The 17,930-nt window shown below is 34.2% G+C and overlaps 1 protein-coding gene across 4 annotated transcripts in view; it reads left to right on the top strand.

The window, feature by feature from the left end:
- The window catches only part of ATG5 (autophagy related 5), a 126,228-nt gene that overhangs the window by 16,746 nt on the left and 91,552 nt on the right, over positions 1–17,930 (top strand). For 3 of the 4 annotated variants that reach the window (XM_055330432.1, XM_055330433.1, XM_055330434.1), the window contains exons 3-4: positions 1,106–1,233; positions 10,611–10,689. In XM_055330432.1, the coding sequence (XP_055186407.1) occupies positions 1,106–1,233; positions 10,611–10,689 (207 nt within the window). The remainder of the gene's footprint in view (positions 1–1,105; positions 1,234–10,610; positions 10,690–17,930) is intronic. The other variant, XM_055330435.1, reaches the window with a different exon arrangement.

Genomic DNA, 17,930 nt, shown 5'->3' with positions numbered 1-17,930 from the left:
CTTGGTATCTTTTGGTGGGAGAAAAACAACGATGGCCTTCATAACTATGCCAGTTGAGGCTTTACCTAGTCCAGCATTCCCTCCTAGATTTTTCTCTCCAAAGTCCAAGTAGGCCTAGGCTTCATAAAGACAGAATTGAGGGAGTTGCTGGACAGTGGCAGGATCACTTTACAGCATTATACCTTAAACTTGTGCCTTACTGCCCTTTAAAGATTTAAGTGTGGATCTCAATGGTCATCTTTAACTTTTTTCTTTCTTTCAGTTTCTTATTCAGTAATAACTAAAATCTGTTCTGATTTCCATACCTTTTTCATCTTTCCATTCCTTCACACTCATCCCTTCATGTAATATTTCCTTAACAGATTTCCAGTTTATAATTTTCTTTCAGTCTCTTACGTACCACTGCTAGAATATTCCTCGGATAGCTTCTCATTGTGCCATCTTTTATTCATGGTATCATAGTGGGCCCCTATTCTTCAAATAAAAATTTCTATTGGACTTTTAAAGTCTTTTCTGTAGCTACACTGAAGTATTTTTGTAAGTACTTTTTTGAAAACTTTTTTTACCTTTATTTTAGCGTCATATAGAAAGGACAGATTTATCTTTGTCTTAGTGTTCTTCATTACAACTAAGCTAATACATGGTAGATTATCAAAACATGATGGACCAGTTGAGAAGACTTATCTGATTGATAAGTCAAGATGTACATTAGGACTGAGTTTATTATTTTCTCAAAACAATTTAATTCAGGTGAATCAAACTAATTTTTTAATTTCATAGAAATAACAAGTATCCTAAATAGCATGACATCTGATTACTGTATTTTTATTTGGATAAAAGTATTACAGAAAGATTTTACATAGATTTGTATTGTTTATTCTAGGTACTTATGCTATAAACTGTACTTAAAGTAATGACCTCATAAGAAATTTAAAGTCTTAACCTTTAGTATTTGAATTACTATAAAAAGCAGTTGAGTTTGTGTGGAATATTCAAAATAATGCAAAGAACATGGCTGTTTTTCCTTAAAATTCAAAAACCTACTTAGTATTTATTTTTTTGAAAAAATAGTAAATAAATACGGTTTTACAAATTTTCATTTCAGTTGCTTTTGCCAAGAGTAAGTTATTTGACGTTGGTAACTGACAAAGTGAAAAAGCACTTTCAGAAGGTTATGAGACAAGAAGACATTAGTGAGATATGGTTTGAATATGAAGGCACACCACTGAAATGGTGAGTGAATTTTTCTGCATTATTAAGCATTGAGTATATGCTAGCTTTATGAAGGTATAGTGCCCTGAAGCAATTTTTAAAAAGTTATATAAAGAAAAAATCACTAGTCTAGCTCATATAATACAGTGAATTTTAAACTATTATTCAAATATTTTACTGAAAATATTCCTACCTTCTTTTGGATGTATGGGAGACTGGACCAATTTGTATATATTTTCAACAATAGATTTTTCTATGGCATAATAATAGTGTATTTGGCTATGGTTTTTTCCTTTTTTCCAGATATGTTTAAGAGTCCCTTATGAATAAGTCACTCTGACACTATTCAATTTTGTTTCTATCTCCAAAATTTTTATAACAGATCTTTCTATATACATGATTACCTAAAATGGCATCTTTCAAACTGCCACATTTAGTTGATCATGTGCCGTATGCATATTTTATCTAGCCTTGATTACCTTTTTAGGTGAAAAATAATTTAGATATTGTATAATTCTTAAGAAATGTATTAAAAATAAATTCTGAATCTGGGCTTATCCATGTAGAGATGATGTATTTCTGTACTTCCTCTGTTACTAGGAGTTTTGTAAATTGTGCTTCCAAAAATATTTTATGAAATTGGACAAATTATAGAGAAGAATATAAAAAATGGTTCAAAGTATGCTGAGATACAGGTGTTGAAATGCTGCCATATGAATGTAGTTGAATGAAAATGTCAAGACTTAAATATGAAAAATACAAATAGGTTAAAAGTAGACTTGCTTTCTAAATCTGGGAGTATTAAAATGAGTTTTAAAAGAGATTCATAAAAAAGGAAGCTAGTAGATGTTTAATAAATGCAGCTGACGAATATAAGTATCACATAGAAATGAGTGAACTTTTGGAACTCTCTTCGTGTTGATGAATTCTCACAAGTGAGTAGATTTTTCGTAATGGTTTAGAAACATAAAAAGTGATATTTTGTATTGATTTGGAAACAAGGAGATTTTGTGTTGAGTTATAGGTCACGTCTCCCAACCTTTTGAGGCAGTCCTGGGAAAGGATGACAAAGTTCTTTATAGCATTCATTTTTAAATAAAAACAGTATTGACGAGCTTCATGATCATATATCAGACTCATGACTCTTGAATAGTTCTAGACCTCAGGCAGCATAGATAAGTCAATGTTTTCTGTTTCTTTTTATTTCTCAGAAGAATTGGAGGTTTTGGAATGGGAAGGTGGCTTAAAAGAAGTATGAGAGGAGCAAGGATCAGGAGAGTAGAGGGAAAGGAAGGAGGGGGAAAGATTGTGGGTGAGTAGCAATAGGATATATCTATATTCTTGACAGTTCTATCTGTATTATAGTTGGATATTGAAATTGCATTGCTTTATGTGTATTAGTTACACATTATTGTAAAGAATTCATGACTGACACTAGGCTTTTCAGTTTTATCAGTGTAAAGTAGGGCTTCTTAACAAGGGCTCTATTGACATTTTGGCCTAGATAATTTTTTGTTGTGGGAGGGCTACCCTGTACATTATAGGATTTTTATCAGCAGCCTTGGCCTCTACCTGCTAGTGCTAGTAGCATTCCCTCTAGTGATTATTTATAGTACGTGATTATTATAAAATGCTGCCAGATGTCTTGGGGTGGAGGGGTACAAAACCACCCCCAAAGGAGAAACTCTGGAAAAGATGGGAAACTTCAATTTAACTTTTATAAGTAAATGACTGCTTAGCCATCATCCTTCAGCTGCTGTTTTAATCCATCCTGTGTGGCGGTTATTTTTGTATTTCATATGTTTTGTATCCTCTAAGTTTGTATTCTATTTCAGTGAATAATGTTTTGACCATTGCTCCCTGTTACTACAGAGTAATGATTTTGGCTTAAATATATAATGTTCTTACTTTGTCAGTATTTATCGGAGAGTCTTTTATTAAAGAGTAAAAAAATTATTTTTCCTTTTAGAGAGCTTATGTGAAAGTAATCGTGTTCACTATCTTTGTTTTAGGTTTTGAGGTGTTAATGTTTTATGCGTGATACCACTTTTATAGTTACGTGTTGCTATGAGCTTGTTGTATTTAATGACTTTTGATAAAACTTTTCCTTTAGTACAGTACTCCCCCCTTTATCTGTGGTTTTGCATCCTGTTATTTCATTTCCCCTCAGTCAGCCACGATCTGGAAGGAGATGATCCTCCTCTGACATACTGTTAGAAGGTTGGCAGTAGTAGCATAACACTATGTCATAATGCTTATGTCATTCACCTCACCTCATCACGTAGGCATTTTTATCATTTCACATTATCACAAGAAGGGTGAGTATAGTACAGTAAGATACTTTGAGAGAGAACACATTCACATAACTTTTATTATAAATTTTGTTATAATTGTAAGTTGTTGTTAGTCTCTTACTGTGCCTACTTTATAAATGAAACTTTATCATAGGTATGTATGTATGTATGTTTACGAGAAAACAGTGTATGTAGAGTTTGGTACTACTTGCGGTTTCAGGCATACCTGGGGCAGTCTTAGAACATATCCCCCGTGGATAAGGGGGACCAACTACTACATTGTTAGGTACTCCATATATTTGATGGACGAATAGCTTCCAGAGGCATGAATGTAATCCAGGACCTCTAAGCTAAGTCTTGATCTTTTCTCTTTTTGCTCCCAACTATAGCAATTTTCTCCTGTGTTAAAGGAGTCCTCTTCCTGTGTTAAAGGAGTCATAAACTATCAATATCTACCTGACATTTAAGCAGTGGGCTTCATATGATAGGATAATCATTATAGGGAAGGAGCTACCCCTGAAATTTTGTAGTACTTGGACTTTTGAGACCATGCACGTGTCTTAAGAGTAGAGGAGCAGTTATGTGAATAGGGTGATAACATCTTTCTTACACTTGATTCTTTGGAGTTTTAAATAAATCCAGGTGAGAAAGGAAATCAAATACCAGTTTAGACAATTCATAAAAGAAGAAAGAACATAAATTGAAATTCCTTCTTACTCTGTAACTCCAGCTATTCGTATTTATTATTATAATTGTTTAAATATCTGCATGAGATATTTGAGCATGGGCTTTTGTACCTTTTTTTTAATTTTTTTAAAAATTTATTTATGATAGTCACACAGAGAGAGAGAGAGAGAGAGAGAGAGATCGAGGCAGAGACATAGGCAGAGGGAGAAGCAGGCTCCATGCACCGGGAGCTCGACGTGGGATTCGATCCCGGGTCTCCAGGATCGTGCCCTGGGCCAAAGGCAGGTGCCAAACCGCTGCGCCACCCAGGGATCCCGGGCTTTTGTACCTTAAGCAATAGTACATAAGAGGTGCGAAGTAAATGTTTATTCAGTGGGTGAATGAATTTAAATTAGTCCCTTCTTTTTATTGAGAAAATGAGGCTCAAATATATAAAATAAACTTGCTCGAATGAGTGACTAGGACCAGATTTTGAAAGTCTCAGTTCAGGGCTCTTTTCACCACACCTGCTGATATTGTACTTGTTAGTTGTTATTTTCTTCAAATCTGTATGTTCTCTCTAAATTGCTTATCTTATTTGTCCATATTAGAATTGAAAGATATTTAAGAACAGTGGTATACACATAATGAATACTTAATATATTGTTGATTCGTATAGAGAATCTGAGGGGGTTTTATCCTCTACGGTCCTTTGTTTCCTTAAATTTTAAAAATTACAGGGCAAATAGAAAGTGCTGATCTAACTCAATGCAAGGATTTTTTTTTTTTTAGAGTGATTTGAGTTCATTAGTCACCAGAGGGTGCTCTAACATTGCATTCTAAAAGGTGATGGTTCTTTTTACCATAAATTAAATGTTCAAAGTTTGTATTTGTTACTTTTATATTAGACTTATTTCAAGAGAACAGTTCCTAGTTCTTTTAAAGAACACTTTGTTTATGTGCTCTAATATTGGTTATATCTTAGGCCTTCATTATAAATTTTAGAAAAAGCCTTTCTTTTTTGTCAACTATAAAAGCAAGTGTCACTAATAGAATATTATTATTATTTTGTATAACCTGACTTATTTTCAGGACTGGTTGTTGAAAGAAAGAAGTTGAAACTACCTTTAGAATTTAAAAAAAAAAAAAAGCAACAAACACTGATGTTAATTTTAAACATAGACATAACAGAATGACCCAGAATTTAATACTGTATCTATCTGGTTTCAAAAGTAAATTTTAACAAATAACTTCTTAATCATAAATACTCTTCTCTCTATGGCTTGTCTTTTTTCTAAGGTTGTGAATTTCTAAAATTTTTCTTTTTTTAAAAAAGATTTTATTTATTTATTCATGAGAGACCCACAGAGAGAGGCAGAGACATAGGCAGAGGGAGAAGCAGGCTCTCTGCAAGGAGCCCAATATGGGACTCGATCCCGGATCCACTGAGCCACCCAGGCATCCCCTGAATTTCTAAAATTTTATAAATTCTCTAAACTTGAATTTGAAATGTGGTTTACTTTGAGTTTGAGACATGTAGTATTACCTTGAGTATTTTTGTACTTTTTCATGCATAAGAGTAGGTTTAGAAAGCTGTGAAACACAGTGGTAATTTACAATTGTTTGTGTTCTATAGGTAAAGCAAGGCAAAATTGATTGTAATCATTAAATTACTTCGGTGTACATTTAAGTTGCATGCTTTATTATTACTATTTTTTAAATGTGGGGCTTGTACTCACGACCCTGAGATCAAGACCTGAGCTGAGATCAAGAGTCAGATGCTTAACTGACTGAGCCACCCAGGCACCCCGATTTGCACCCTTTTTTATTCAGTGAAATATAATCCTGTTTCCAGTGAATCACTAGTAGGCTTATGAATATGATGCATTTATTTCAGTGAAATGGAGTAGGACAATAGTTCTCTCTAATATATGGGGAGCTTTCTTTCAATGCTGTGTTACAATGTTGCTTTGCTCAATATGACTGCAGATGTTTAAACTACTGAGAGCACCCTTGGCTGACTTAGGAACATATCCGTTATTGCTATACATGTGGCCAGTATGTGTGTATGTATTTTAGCAGTAATGAAAGGGTAAAGAAGATACAGCTTATGCAAAGAAAAATGAAAATATTACTCATTTTGAGAATTGAATTTAGAATAGACTAGAGCAGTTTAAGGAAGAGAAAGAAAATGAATAAAATGTGAAAATAGACCTAAGACTATTCTGGTACAGTCAGTTTTTATTGGGCAGTAGATTGAACCTTTACTAGTTGGATCTTCTTCTGGGATATATTCCAGGTTCATATCCTCACCACTTCCTTTTTGTTAAATTTAGGTTAGATTGGCAGGAGAGCAACATAACAGTTAAATGGTTACATTATGATTTACTTACAGTTATGGCTTATGTGGTTTCTATGTTGTGGGTTAGGAGCCTCCTGACAAAACTATGTAGAATATCTGTTTAGAGGAGTTGTACAAATTAGTACTTTTGAAACCCTTGATGTAAATCAGATTATAGTGTAAGAGAGATTCAGTACCTTTAATTTTTGCCAATTCTGTTTTCTGTTAAATATTTTCTTGCATATTTTTTTAAATAAATGATTTTATTCATTAGAGACAGAGAGAGAGAGAGAGAGAGAGAGAGAGAGAGGCAGAGGGAGAAGCAGGCTCCATGCAGGGAGCCCGACGCTGGACGCTGGACTTGATCCCGGGTCTCCAGGGTCACGCCCTGGGCTGAAGGCAGTGCTAGGCAGCGCTAGACCGCTGAGCCACTGGGGCTGCCCTTTCTTGCATATTAATAGACTCATCAGAAATAAGCACTCTTGGAACCAGTTAATTCAGGTGGTATATTTGTTTAGAGTTAGTATCTGCATCAAAATCATTCTGACATAAACATCTACATTGAGCCACATAAAAGCTATACATACAGATTTTGATAATAGAAGTCTATATGTAAAGAAAATAGTTCTTTCTGGTGCAGTTTTATTTTTAAAGATTATTACAGGATAATTATTGGTAATTATATTTTAAACATTTCTTTTTTTTTTTTTTTAAAGATTTTTATTTATTCATGACACAGAGAGAGAGAGAGGAGCAGAGACACAGGCAGAGGGAGAAGCAGGCTCCATGCCAGGAGCCCAATGTGGGACTCGATCCTGGGATTCCAGGATCAGGCCTTGGGCCGAAGGCAGGCGCTAAACTGCTGCGCCACCCCGGGATCCCCTGTAATTATATTTTAGAATGATTTTGTGTTAATACTTTACACACATTTGTAATTAAATGTAAGTATTAGAAACTATTATACTTAAATTTCATCCTAATCTTTAGTATATTCAGAAAAAAAGAGTTATCATTTACTGTCAGAGACCAGTGAACTTTAAAAAATTATATATACTTGTCATTTTTTGTTAAAGATTTTATTTATATATTTGAGAGAGAGAGAGAGAGAGAGTAGGAGCAGAGGGAGGGGCAGAGGGAGAGGAAGAAGCATCTTCCCCACTAAGCAGGGAGCCCGATGCTGGGCTTGATCCTGGGACTCCAGGATCATGACCTGAGCCAAAGTTAAATGCTTAACAGACTGAGCCACCCAGGCACCCTACTTAAGTCATTTTGTAAATAACTAAGAGAAGTATAATGGAATAGTGACAACTTATTAGCAGTTTTAAAAAGCATTTAGATACAGCAAATTCAGATTTATATTCCATATTTTCCTGGGTTTAAAAGTATAGATACCAGAAATGGACAATGTCTTCTGAATACAACTACTCATTCGTTGTCATGCATTCACATAGATCTATAAGAGGTTCTAACGTATTGTGACTTCTGGCTCTTGCACTTACCAGCTATGCTTGAAGAAATTTTTAAACTTTTGACAGGTCATGATTTTGTGGTAAAATATTTGTTTACATTAGTAATCACCAATTAGAATGAGCAGTTCAGTACTTGTTCATTTCTACATCATATAATTCCTTCCAGTCATCTTTAGTACAAATCTGCCTTTAGCTCTTGATCACTTACTATTAGGTAAATTGCGGCGCACAAATAGCATAAAAGATAAAAAAAAAAATCCTATCACACATCTTTTGAACCTAGTAGTCCAGGTTCTTGTCATAAAATAATATATGATGAAATTATTGCCATTAAATAACTAAGTGGATAAGAATGCCATGTCTTTAGAAATATATTGTTCATTCATTAGTTTTTGAATTCTGGAAAATTCACCTAGAATATCATCTCATGACTCATAGTCTGAGATTTCAATTACATGATCAATTTTATCACTGTCATTAAAGTCTAAAGTACTGCTGTCTCTGTAAAAACCTTCTGATTTATCTAATAATTGAGTAACATCTTCCCTTGTCAATTTTCCTTTCTTTCCCATTATGCATGGAAAATAAGACATTTTGAATTTTCAGCTGTATTAAGATAGATAAAAACAGACTCCAAAGATGGGGTCTACATCCTTACTTTATACTTCCTTGAAATATGATGTAATATTTTATTTTATTTCATTTTTTAAAAGATTTTATTTATTCATGAGAGAGAGAGGCAGAGACATTGGCAGAGGGGGAAACAGACTCCATGCATGCAGGGAGTCCAATGCAGGACTTGATCCTGGAACCCCAGGATCATGACTTGACCCAAAGACAGCCCCTCAATCGCTGAGCCACCCAGATGTCCCTGATGTAATATTTTAGATGAAACAATGAGAAAATGGAAGGACACAATATTGTATCATCCTTCTAGGATGCCATTATTTTTCCAAATTGTTACTATTTTCATCTTTTTTTTTTTTTTAAGATTTTATTTATTTATTTGAGAAAGAGGGAGAGACACAGGCAGAGGGAGAAGCTCATGGGGAGCCCAATGTGGGACTCGAGCCTAGGACCCCGGGATCACGTCCTGAGCCAAAGGCAGACACTCAACCACTGAGCCACCCAGATGCCCTTTTTTTAAGTATAGTTGGGAATAATTGATAAATAATATTAAATAATTCCTAGAATAATGAAATAGAGTTCCTGGAATAGAATGAGGACTAAAAAAGTCTGTTTTTGTAATAATGCAAGACATTATGTAAAGCTTGTACAATTTTAGGAAGTTCAGAGAGAAGGACCAGAGTTGGATAGAATGTATAACTTTATGTAATGCAGTATTTTTGTTTTTCAGAATATTATTTTTATTTTAATTTTTGACCAAGGATTTTTTCTAGTTTCTGAAATGTTTCTGAATGAATAATTCTATTACTTGGTCCAAAATTTCCTTCAGTATTCATATTTGGTTTTGAAAGATTCGTGTTAGACGCCAACTTTCAAATAAGAGTAGTTTAAGGGTTATTATTAAGAGATACAACACATACATGACTAAAAATACCCACCTTTTATTTTACTAGCAGGGCATTCATTCTAAATTCTTTCTAAATAATACATGATCTCTAGTGATTTTTATAATTGTATTATGTAGATGTAAGCAAAAATAACTAATATTAGTTAATATTTGAATCTTGATTAGGCAATGTATTTGGTCACTCATTTTTGAGGGGAATTAGATGTATTGCCAAATTTTTCAGCTTCTAAATCTAGGAGTAACTCACTAACATCAAGAGAACAGGACTGTACATGACACCAAGTAGTCTTCTTTTTGTGCTTATTGGAAGTATTGTTTAATTCTGTTTCATTATTTAAGCCACTTTAGATTCTTTAAAAGGATGATTTAACATATAAGATTTGTTCATTGAAATCTGCAAGGTTTGTATTATCAACCTTTGTTTATTGCTAAATAATATGCTTCACTGTAATGATTATATTAGGAAATCTTCTCTTATTTAGGAAGTCCAAAATTTGTTTTTGTAAAAAACTTTAGTCTGAGGTTGTAGAAAAGTATTCAATGACTTTGGAAAATGTTGATGTGCTGTTTTATGAAAAAAAACAGGTTATGGTGTTTTGTAAAAGAAGCCTAATCTATATTTATATATATATATATGCATAAATAAAAGACATTCTATAGTGTTAATAGTAATAACCACAAAAGGGATGATTGCATGCCTTTTTGAGGTGCTTTTCTTAGTTCTTAAAATTTTCTAATATTTTAGGTTTAAAAAATTTTTTTAGAATGTTTAAGCTTTAAAAAACTTGTCCAATGTGAATACTGGGATAATAATCAGATACTGCAGTACTGTGATCTAACAGTTGTCATGGCTGATAAAAGATGCTTTGGCACAATTCCATTATGTATATTGAGGTTTCATTGGGGAATGAAATCCTTAGAAGAAAACTGATACAGGGAAACTCTACCATATTAGCTTAGGCAGTTAACTGTGTCCTGTGATTTGTGGGTAAAGGCCCCTGATATTTGATGTTACAATATGTGCTGAAATTTATTTTGGAGTTGTAGTTATAACTTTAAAATATCTTTCTTAAAACGTACTCTTTCATTTTTAGGCATTATCCAATTGGTTTGCTATTTGATCTTCTTGCATCAAGTTCAGCTCTTCCTTGGAACATCACAGTACATTTTAAGGTATAGTTTAAATAGCATTTCCCATTTCTCCAGTAAGTAGACTTGGAGTAGAATTTTTTTTTAAGTGAAGTTGTATATTGCTTCTCCTATGACACTTTTTTTTAATGCTAAGCTGCCGCTAGTGTTCATACATATATCTTTGAGTTTATTCCTAACTCTTGGCAGAGCCATTTAAACACTTAATGTATAAATGCCTATTTGCTGGAGCTGAGTACACTATGTTTAAAATTTGTAGTATTTTGGAATATTTATATATTCATTTAAAAAAATCAAATAGGAAGAATAAAATCCTGAGTTTAGATGTGGGCATGGGAGTGGGGAGGAGTACAACTTAATACTGTTGAGTAACTCTAAGGCTTTTATGATTGAATTGTGAGAAGGGTTAGGACACAGAAGTCCAAAGGCTTGATCTGCGTATGTTTTGAGAAATTTCAGTTCCTGTAGTTTTTAAGACCAGTCCAGATTTATTGTAACTTAATATTGTCCTAATAGTTCATAAAGTAGTCTGTCTTTCCCCTTTACCGCCTTGATTCTTCAGGTCTTGCTCCCTAAGCAATTCACAAATACCACTGAAGGATTGAAATACCTCTATTAGTTCATCACCAGGCAGTGATTCTCAAAGGGCGATGGATTGTGGGAGTGAAGCATGTTAAGAACTTGAAAAGTCATTTTAGGTGTCTAATTTGCTTTCCTGTAGGGGGCACTCATTCAGTCACTGCCCAAAGGTTGTTCACCCATTCTTCCTAAGATACTTTCCTTCCCATTTTGCTAAAATTGAGTGTATGGGTCATTGGCATTATACTAATGTGCTTTGCACAGTACCATGTTACTACAGAATTTAGTTACCATGGAACCAAAGTGAGGATATGGTTCTGATGTGCATGACTTTCAGTTACCATGGTACCATGCAAAGCAAAGACTGCCTGTATATATAATAATTTAAGTTTAGACCTGTATGAAGATAAAACTACTCCAAGTATAATGACTGTAGAGGTTTCCATATTGAAAAACATGTTAGTTTTTCCCATTATGTTGAAAAATAATTTCCATAATTATTTATATGAGAGAGATGCATTCTAAGCATTTAGAATCTAGGTTAAAATATATCATAGCTGCCCATTTATTTATTGATTCAACAAATATCAGAAACCTGCTGTGCACCAGCCAGGCACTGTTCTAGAAGCTTGGGATAGATACATGAGTGAATGACACAAAGACAAACACTGAGACACTTTATAGTACCTACCTGGCACTACATACCAAACCCTCTGTAATTATTGACTGACTGAATCAGTAGATTGTAATAATAATAGGAAAGACTTAGAATTTATTTATTTATTATTTATCATAGTCACAGAGAGAGAGAGAGAGGCAGAGACACAGGCAGAGGGAGAAGCAGGCTCCATGCACCGGGAGCCCGACGTGGGATCCCGGGTCTCCAGGATCGCGCCCCGGGCCAAAGGCAGGCGCCAAACCGCTGCGCCACCCAGGGATCCCGAAAGACTTAGAATTGTTATGCTTGTTTTAGTGTAAGCAGTCTGTGGATCCATAGGGGTACCCAAAGCTCTTTCAAAGGATCCCTGAGGTCAAATCTGTTTCCATCTGTTTCCATCATAATAATAAGATGCTGTTTACCCTTTCCTCTGTGTTTACGTTTGTACTGATCTGCAAAAGAGGTGGTGGGTAAAACTCTTGGCACCAAAGCAGAAAGCCGGGTAGTGCACCACACTGTGCAAGTGGTTATTTTATTCTTCACTGCCACACACTTAACAGTAGGAAGAACATCAGTGTCACTTAAGACTGTTCTGGATGAAGCAGTACAAATTACTGATTAATATTAATCTTAACTCTTCAGTACATGTCTTTTTAATCTCCTATGTGTTGAAATGGAGGGTACATATAAAGCACCCTGCTGTATGTCAACTGTGATGATTGTCTTAAGGAAAAGCACTTATTTATGCCCTTGTTTGAGGTCAAGGTGAACAAGCCACTTTTTTCATAAAACACCATTTTTTATTTGAAAGAATGACTGATACAAAGTGTGTTTATTCAGACTTGGATATTTGTAAGACAGTTTCTTAAAGTGAATCTCTCACTGCAATGACGACAGTATTTGTTGCCAGTGATAAAATGTACTAAGTGAAAATTAGAATTTTGGAGAACATACCTGCTACCATGACCTTGACAACTTTATTATTCTTAAAACAATTTTCTGATGAGATTAGTGGTTATTTAACAGATCTGATTCTTAAGAAATTTTATGTAATGAAATGTGTCAACATTTAGAAAAGATTTACATTAATTCAGTAAACAAACACTTTCCAGATGGTTAATGCATGGTGTTAAAAAATAATGCATGTGAAAAAGATCCATTCAAAATGCAAGGTCAGAATTAGGGATTTTAATATAACAGATCAAAATGTTTATTGATGTGCTTTCAGTTTCCACATTAATGTTATAATTAACTATTTTATTGACTCTGGTGTAGTATCAAAAAACAATATCCACAGACCTGAAAAGTCTGTTAAAATGCTACTCCTTTTCCCAGCTACATATTTTATAAGCCTATATATTTGTGTAAATTAACCAAAATAACATTGTAGGGATCCCTGGGTGGCGCAGCGGTTTAGCGCCTGCCTTTGGCCCAGGGCGCGATCCTGGAGACCCGTGATCGAATCCCACGTCGGGCTTCCGGTGCATGGAGCCTGCTTCTCCCTCTGCCTGTGTCTCTGCCTCTCTCTCTCTCACTGTGTGCCTATCATAAATAAATAAAAATTAAAAACAACAACAACAACAACAAAAAAACAAAATAACATTGTAGAACACTGAATGTAGAAGTGAATAATTCATCTGTTTCTACAAACCCAAACATTAAAGGTATTTGCAAAACTGTAAAACAGTGCCAGTATTCTTCCTAAGTTTTTGTTGTTCTAGAAAATATGGTTATTTTTCACAGAAAATAGGATTTTTGTGTTACATATAATGGGTATATTCTTGGTAATTTTAAATGAATCGCTCTTTGAGGTCTTTAGTAGGTCACCATTTTCTTCCCAGATGAGAAGTTTATTAGAGAAATTAAATAGAAAACAGAATCTTAGAGCTAGTAAGGATATTATAGAAGGTGTTTTAAATTTGCTCAAGCTACCAATGTATTTCTGTCAGCTGTTCTTACACTTCCTGCCCCTGGCCCATATTGGAGGAAAATTATTGCCCAGATTTCTTTTTGTATACTGTTCCCTTTATTTAGGGTTATAAGACTAAGCTTTCCTCAAAAGTTGTCCCCATGTGTTTATTGATGGCTTATCCTGATTAATGTAGTCCCGTTTCTGTTATACTACTTTATGCCTTTTGATTGATTATAATGAAACAGTATGACATTTACAGGTAGAAAAGCAAATGCTTTTAGAGTGAGGAAGCAGGATTTTGTTTTGTCTTTAGTTTCTAGATAATAGTTTTACAATAGGTTGAATTTATTGAGTAACAACTTTATGTCAGTTGATTGTGTCAGTATCTTTATCTTTAATGCTAGTGAGTATGTCAAATGATGTCTGTATTTTAACCAGACAACTTGGAATTTATTTCTTTTACAGTTGCTTTCAAAGATATTAATTGATTTTGATTAGGTTTTATACAATAATAAACTCCTCAAGAGACCCTCTCTGCCTCGACCACACATACACATTTGATCATTTCAGTGGTTCAGACTGAATTCTTGGAGGAGAATGAATAACTGTTAAGTAGTTTTCAGATAGTTTCTTTAATTTTTAACTGACTTTGCTGCTTGTCATTTGAATAGATATATAGTGGTTATAGTAAATGAATTTTAATGTCTAGAGTGGTGCCCTTCAAACTTTAATGTGCATGCAAATTACCTTTGTGTTTTGTTAAGGTACCCATTTTGATTCTGATTCTGTAGGTTTGGGCTGAGAGCAGATGTTCTGTATTTTTATTTTTTAATTTGTTTTTATTTTTTTCCATTGGATTTTTAGACTTTAATTGCACAAGTTCATTATATGTGCAGAGTCGGCATAGATGTCAACACATGAGCATGTTTTGACTCTTACAGACATGGCAATCTGTAAGAGTTAAATTATTTAGTTGACAAACAACCCTCCATGGGGGAAATATTAAATGATTACCAGCCATACTCTGAGCTTTATGTTTTATATTCTTATTCACAGTAGGAGTCCTGACAGGACTTAACTTCTAGCTAGTTGATCCTTGGGTTTTTTTTTCTCCAGGATGCATACTGTGTATTAGCATAATTTCATTATGTCTTATCGATTGAAGCATTATAGGAGGATTTACTCACCAACTCCCATTATTTTCAGACGTTTAACTTAACCTGAGCAAAAATTTATTTTGTAAACACAAAATAAATTAGCCTTTCCCACCACACTTTCTTTACTTTTCAAGAGTGCCACCAGCTCACTCTGATCATCCAGATATGTACACAGCATGAAATACGATCTCATCCAACATATGTTCGTTCATTTCACTATCAGCAGTAACAATAATTTTCATAATTTGAGGGGAATTTGCATCTAAGCCACAAATAGCAATAGTGGAATTAACTGCTTATCTCAAATGACTACATGAATGCCCCCCCATATCATACATTTGAAGAATCTTTTTACATAAATGTATAATAAGGGAAGGTATCAAACTTCTTCCAACTGGTGCCAAGCCAATGTCATAACTACTGTGTCTTTTCAATTCATGAGGTATTAGTAAAAATTATATAGCTTTGTCAAAATGAAATTATAGGTTCAGACACTTTATACCTTGGTGACATATCCAGATGCAACATTACCTATTGTAGAAGCACTTTTACACTTTACGATCATACATTAATGATCATTCTCCTGATTAGCTCCTTAACAGCTAACCTAACACACAAGTGCAATAGATACACGAGTAGAAACAGCTTGAATTATTCTACTAGCCACTATTCTAATCTTGTCTTACCGTCACTACAGTTTCATTATATAATAGATTAAATTAATAATCCTTCACTGTAAGGACTGTAGGCCATCAATGAGTGAAGCTATGAATATATACTTATTTTTTTTTTCATCATGATAAGTGTACTCTTTAACACCCATCCCCTATTTTCCCCATCCCCCCACCCACCTCTGCTCTGGTAATCATCAGTTCATTCTCTATAGTTCAGGATTTGTTTCTTGTTTGTCTCTTTTTTTTTCCTTTGTTGTTTGGTTTCTTAAATTACGCCTATGAATGAAATCATATGGTATTTGTCTTTCTCTGATTTATTTTACTTAGCATTATACTCTAGCTCTATCCATGTTGTTGCCAGTGGCAAGATTTCATTCTTTTTTTATGGCTGAATAATATTCCATTATATATATCATTTCTTCTTCATCCATTCATCTATCAGTGGACACATGGGCTCCTTTCATAGTTTGGCTTTTGAGGTTATTTTTAACAAGTTCACAGGTAATGCAGTGTTACCACATGTTGATAACAAGAGTTTGGAGAACGATGCATATTTGAAAGTTAAAAATACTGTGTAAAGAACCAAAAGACTAAGGATGATTCAGAAAATTAATGTTTTTAGAAATTTTTATATTATTTTTGGAGTTCTGAGAGAGAAGCATTATATAATTGTAAAGTGTTTACTGCTTTAGTAATATTTGGATATTTACTTTGCTTCCTTTCTCCATTTACCAAAACAAGTGAAAATGGTAACTTCTTCAGACTTTTCTAATTAGCTTCAAGGACATTTTTATCCCTAAACTTCTTAGCTTACTGAGAAAATTATCTTATTTCTTTATTCACTTTCTTATTTAAAAAAATTTAAATCTGTGCTGGAAGAGTTGAGAGTTGTCTAGTGAACATCCACATACCTTTTACCTGGATTTGCCAGTTGCTAACCTTTTGCTACTTTGGTTTTCTCCTTTGATATTTGTATTATTCTTATAGGTATGCTGCTTGCAAAGCTGCATTCTAATCAAAAAGTTGCTTACAGTGTGTGGAATTTTTGAAAAGAAAAATTCGTTGTGTGATTCAAAAATTTAGTAACGTGAATGTAGTGGCTCTTTAAAATATTAGTTCTATTGCATATCTTAAAGTTTAGTGAGTAAACAAAATCAGCAGTAACTTGGTGTTCTTTGTCTTCTGATAACAGGGTGCTAAATTGGTGTATTTTGGGTTTAATTAGATCACAGATTTTAATTTTAAATTTTGACCAATAATTAGTGTTAAGAGCTCACATTTGCGAGGTCAAAGAGGGTCAGCATTAAGGTAAGTGGTTCTGTACAAAATCCTGCTGAACCTAGACAAAATTAGGTTTTTGGAACAAGATATTCTCTATCTTTCCCACAGTGCTTGGAAGGCACTACCACTGGTTATGACTGTTCGTTAATTATATTTGTATGACTGCCCACACTGCTGTTCTGATGGTCACATTCTCTCTTGCTAGGCCAAGAGTCACTGTGTCTCCCTGAGGTAATTTACTATATCTCTGTTTTTTCCACTGTGTGTTGATGACATAGGTCTGAGGTAGCTTTCCTTGTTCTTGAGTGCACTTCATTCCCATGCTTCTGCTGCATGTATTTGCCAGCTCTAAATATTGGTAGTTGTTTTGTAGTATCTATCAATAGTGTCTTATATTAGTTTTCTGTTTCTGTGTAACATATCACACAAATGTAGCAGCTTAAAATAGCATATTTATTATCTCGCAGTTTCTGTGGATCTTCTGCTTAGGGACTCACTGTAATCATGGTATTGGCTGAGCTTCATTCTTGTCTGAAGACTGAGAATCTTCTTCCAAGTTCACTCATGTTGATCGCAGAATTCATTACCTTGTGATTGTAGGACAGAGGGCCCTTTCTTCAGTTGACTGTCAGCTAGAGGCTAAACTCAGCACCTAAAGGCTGTTTAAAGTTCCTCGCTATGTGGACTTTCCCAGTGTGGCAGTTTACTTCACTGAGTCAATGAAAAGTCTTTAAAGCTAGTCTTTTAGCAAGATTGGAGTTTTATATGTTGTGACTTAATTATAGGAGTAAGATCCTATAGCCTTTGCTGTGTTCTTTTTGTTAAATGCAAATCAAGATCCTGCCTATAGCCCATGGGAAGGGATTACAGAAAGGTGTGAAGAGGTGGAGAGCATGGAGAGTCATGTATACTTAAAACTTTTTAAGATATGGTTTGTTTAGTCATTAATTTATTCATCAAATATTTATTGAGGTTAACATCTGCTTTTCAGCTATGACAGAGTA

This window comes from Nyctereutes procyonoides, unplaced genomic scaffold (genome assembly GCF_905146905.1).
Source record: "Nyctereutes procyonoides isolate TBG_1078 unplaced genomic scaffold, NYPRO_anot_genome, whole genome shotgun sequence".
NCBI classification, from domain to species: Eukaryota; Metazoa; Chordata; class Mammalia; order Carnivora; family Canidae; genus Nyctereutes; species Nyctereutes procyonoides.
The sequence above is the reverse complement of the archived record's forward strand: the minus strand, read 5'-3'. Positions and strand labels throughout refer to the sequence as shown.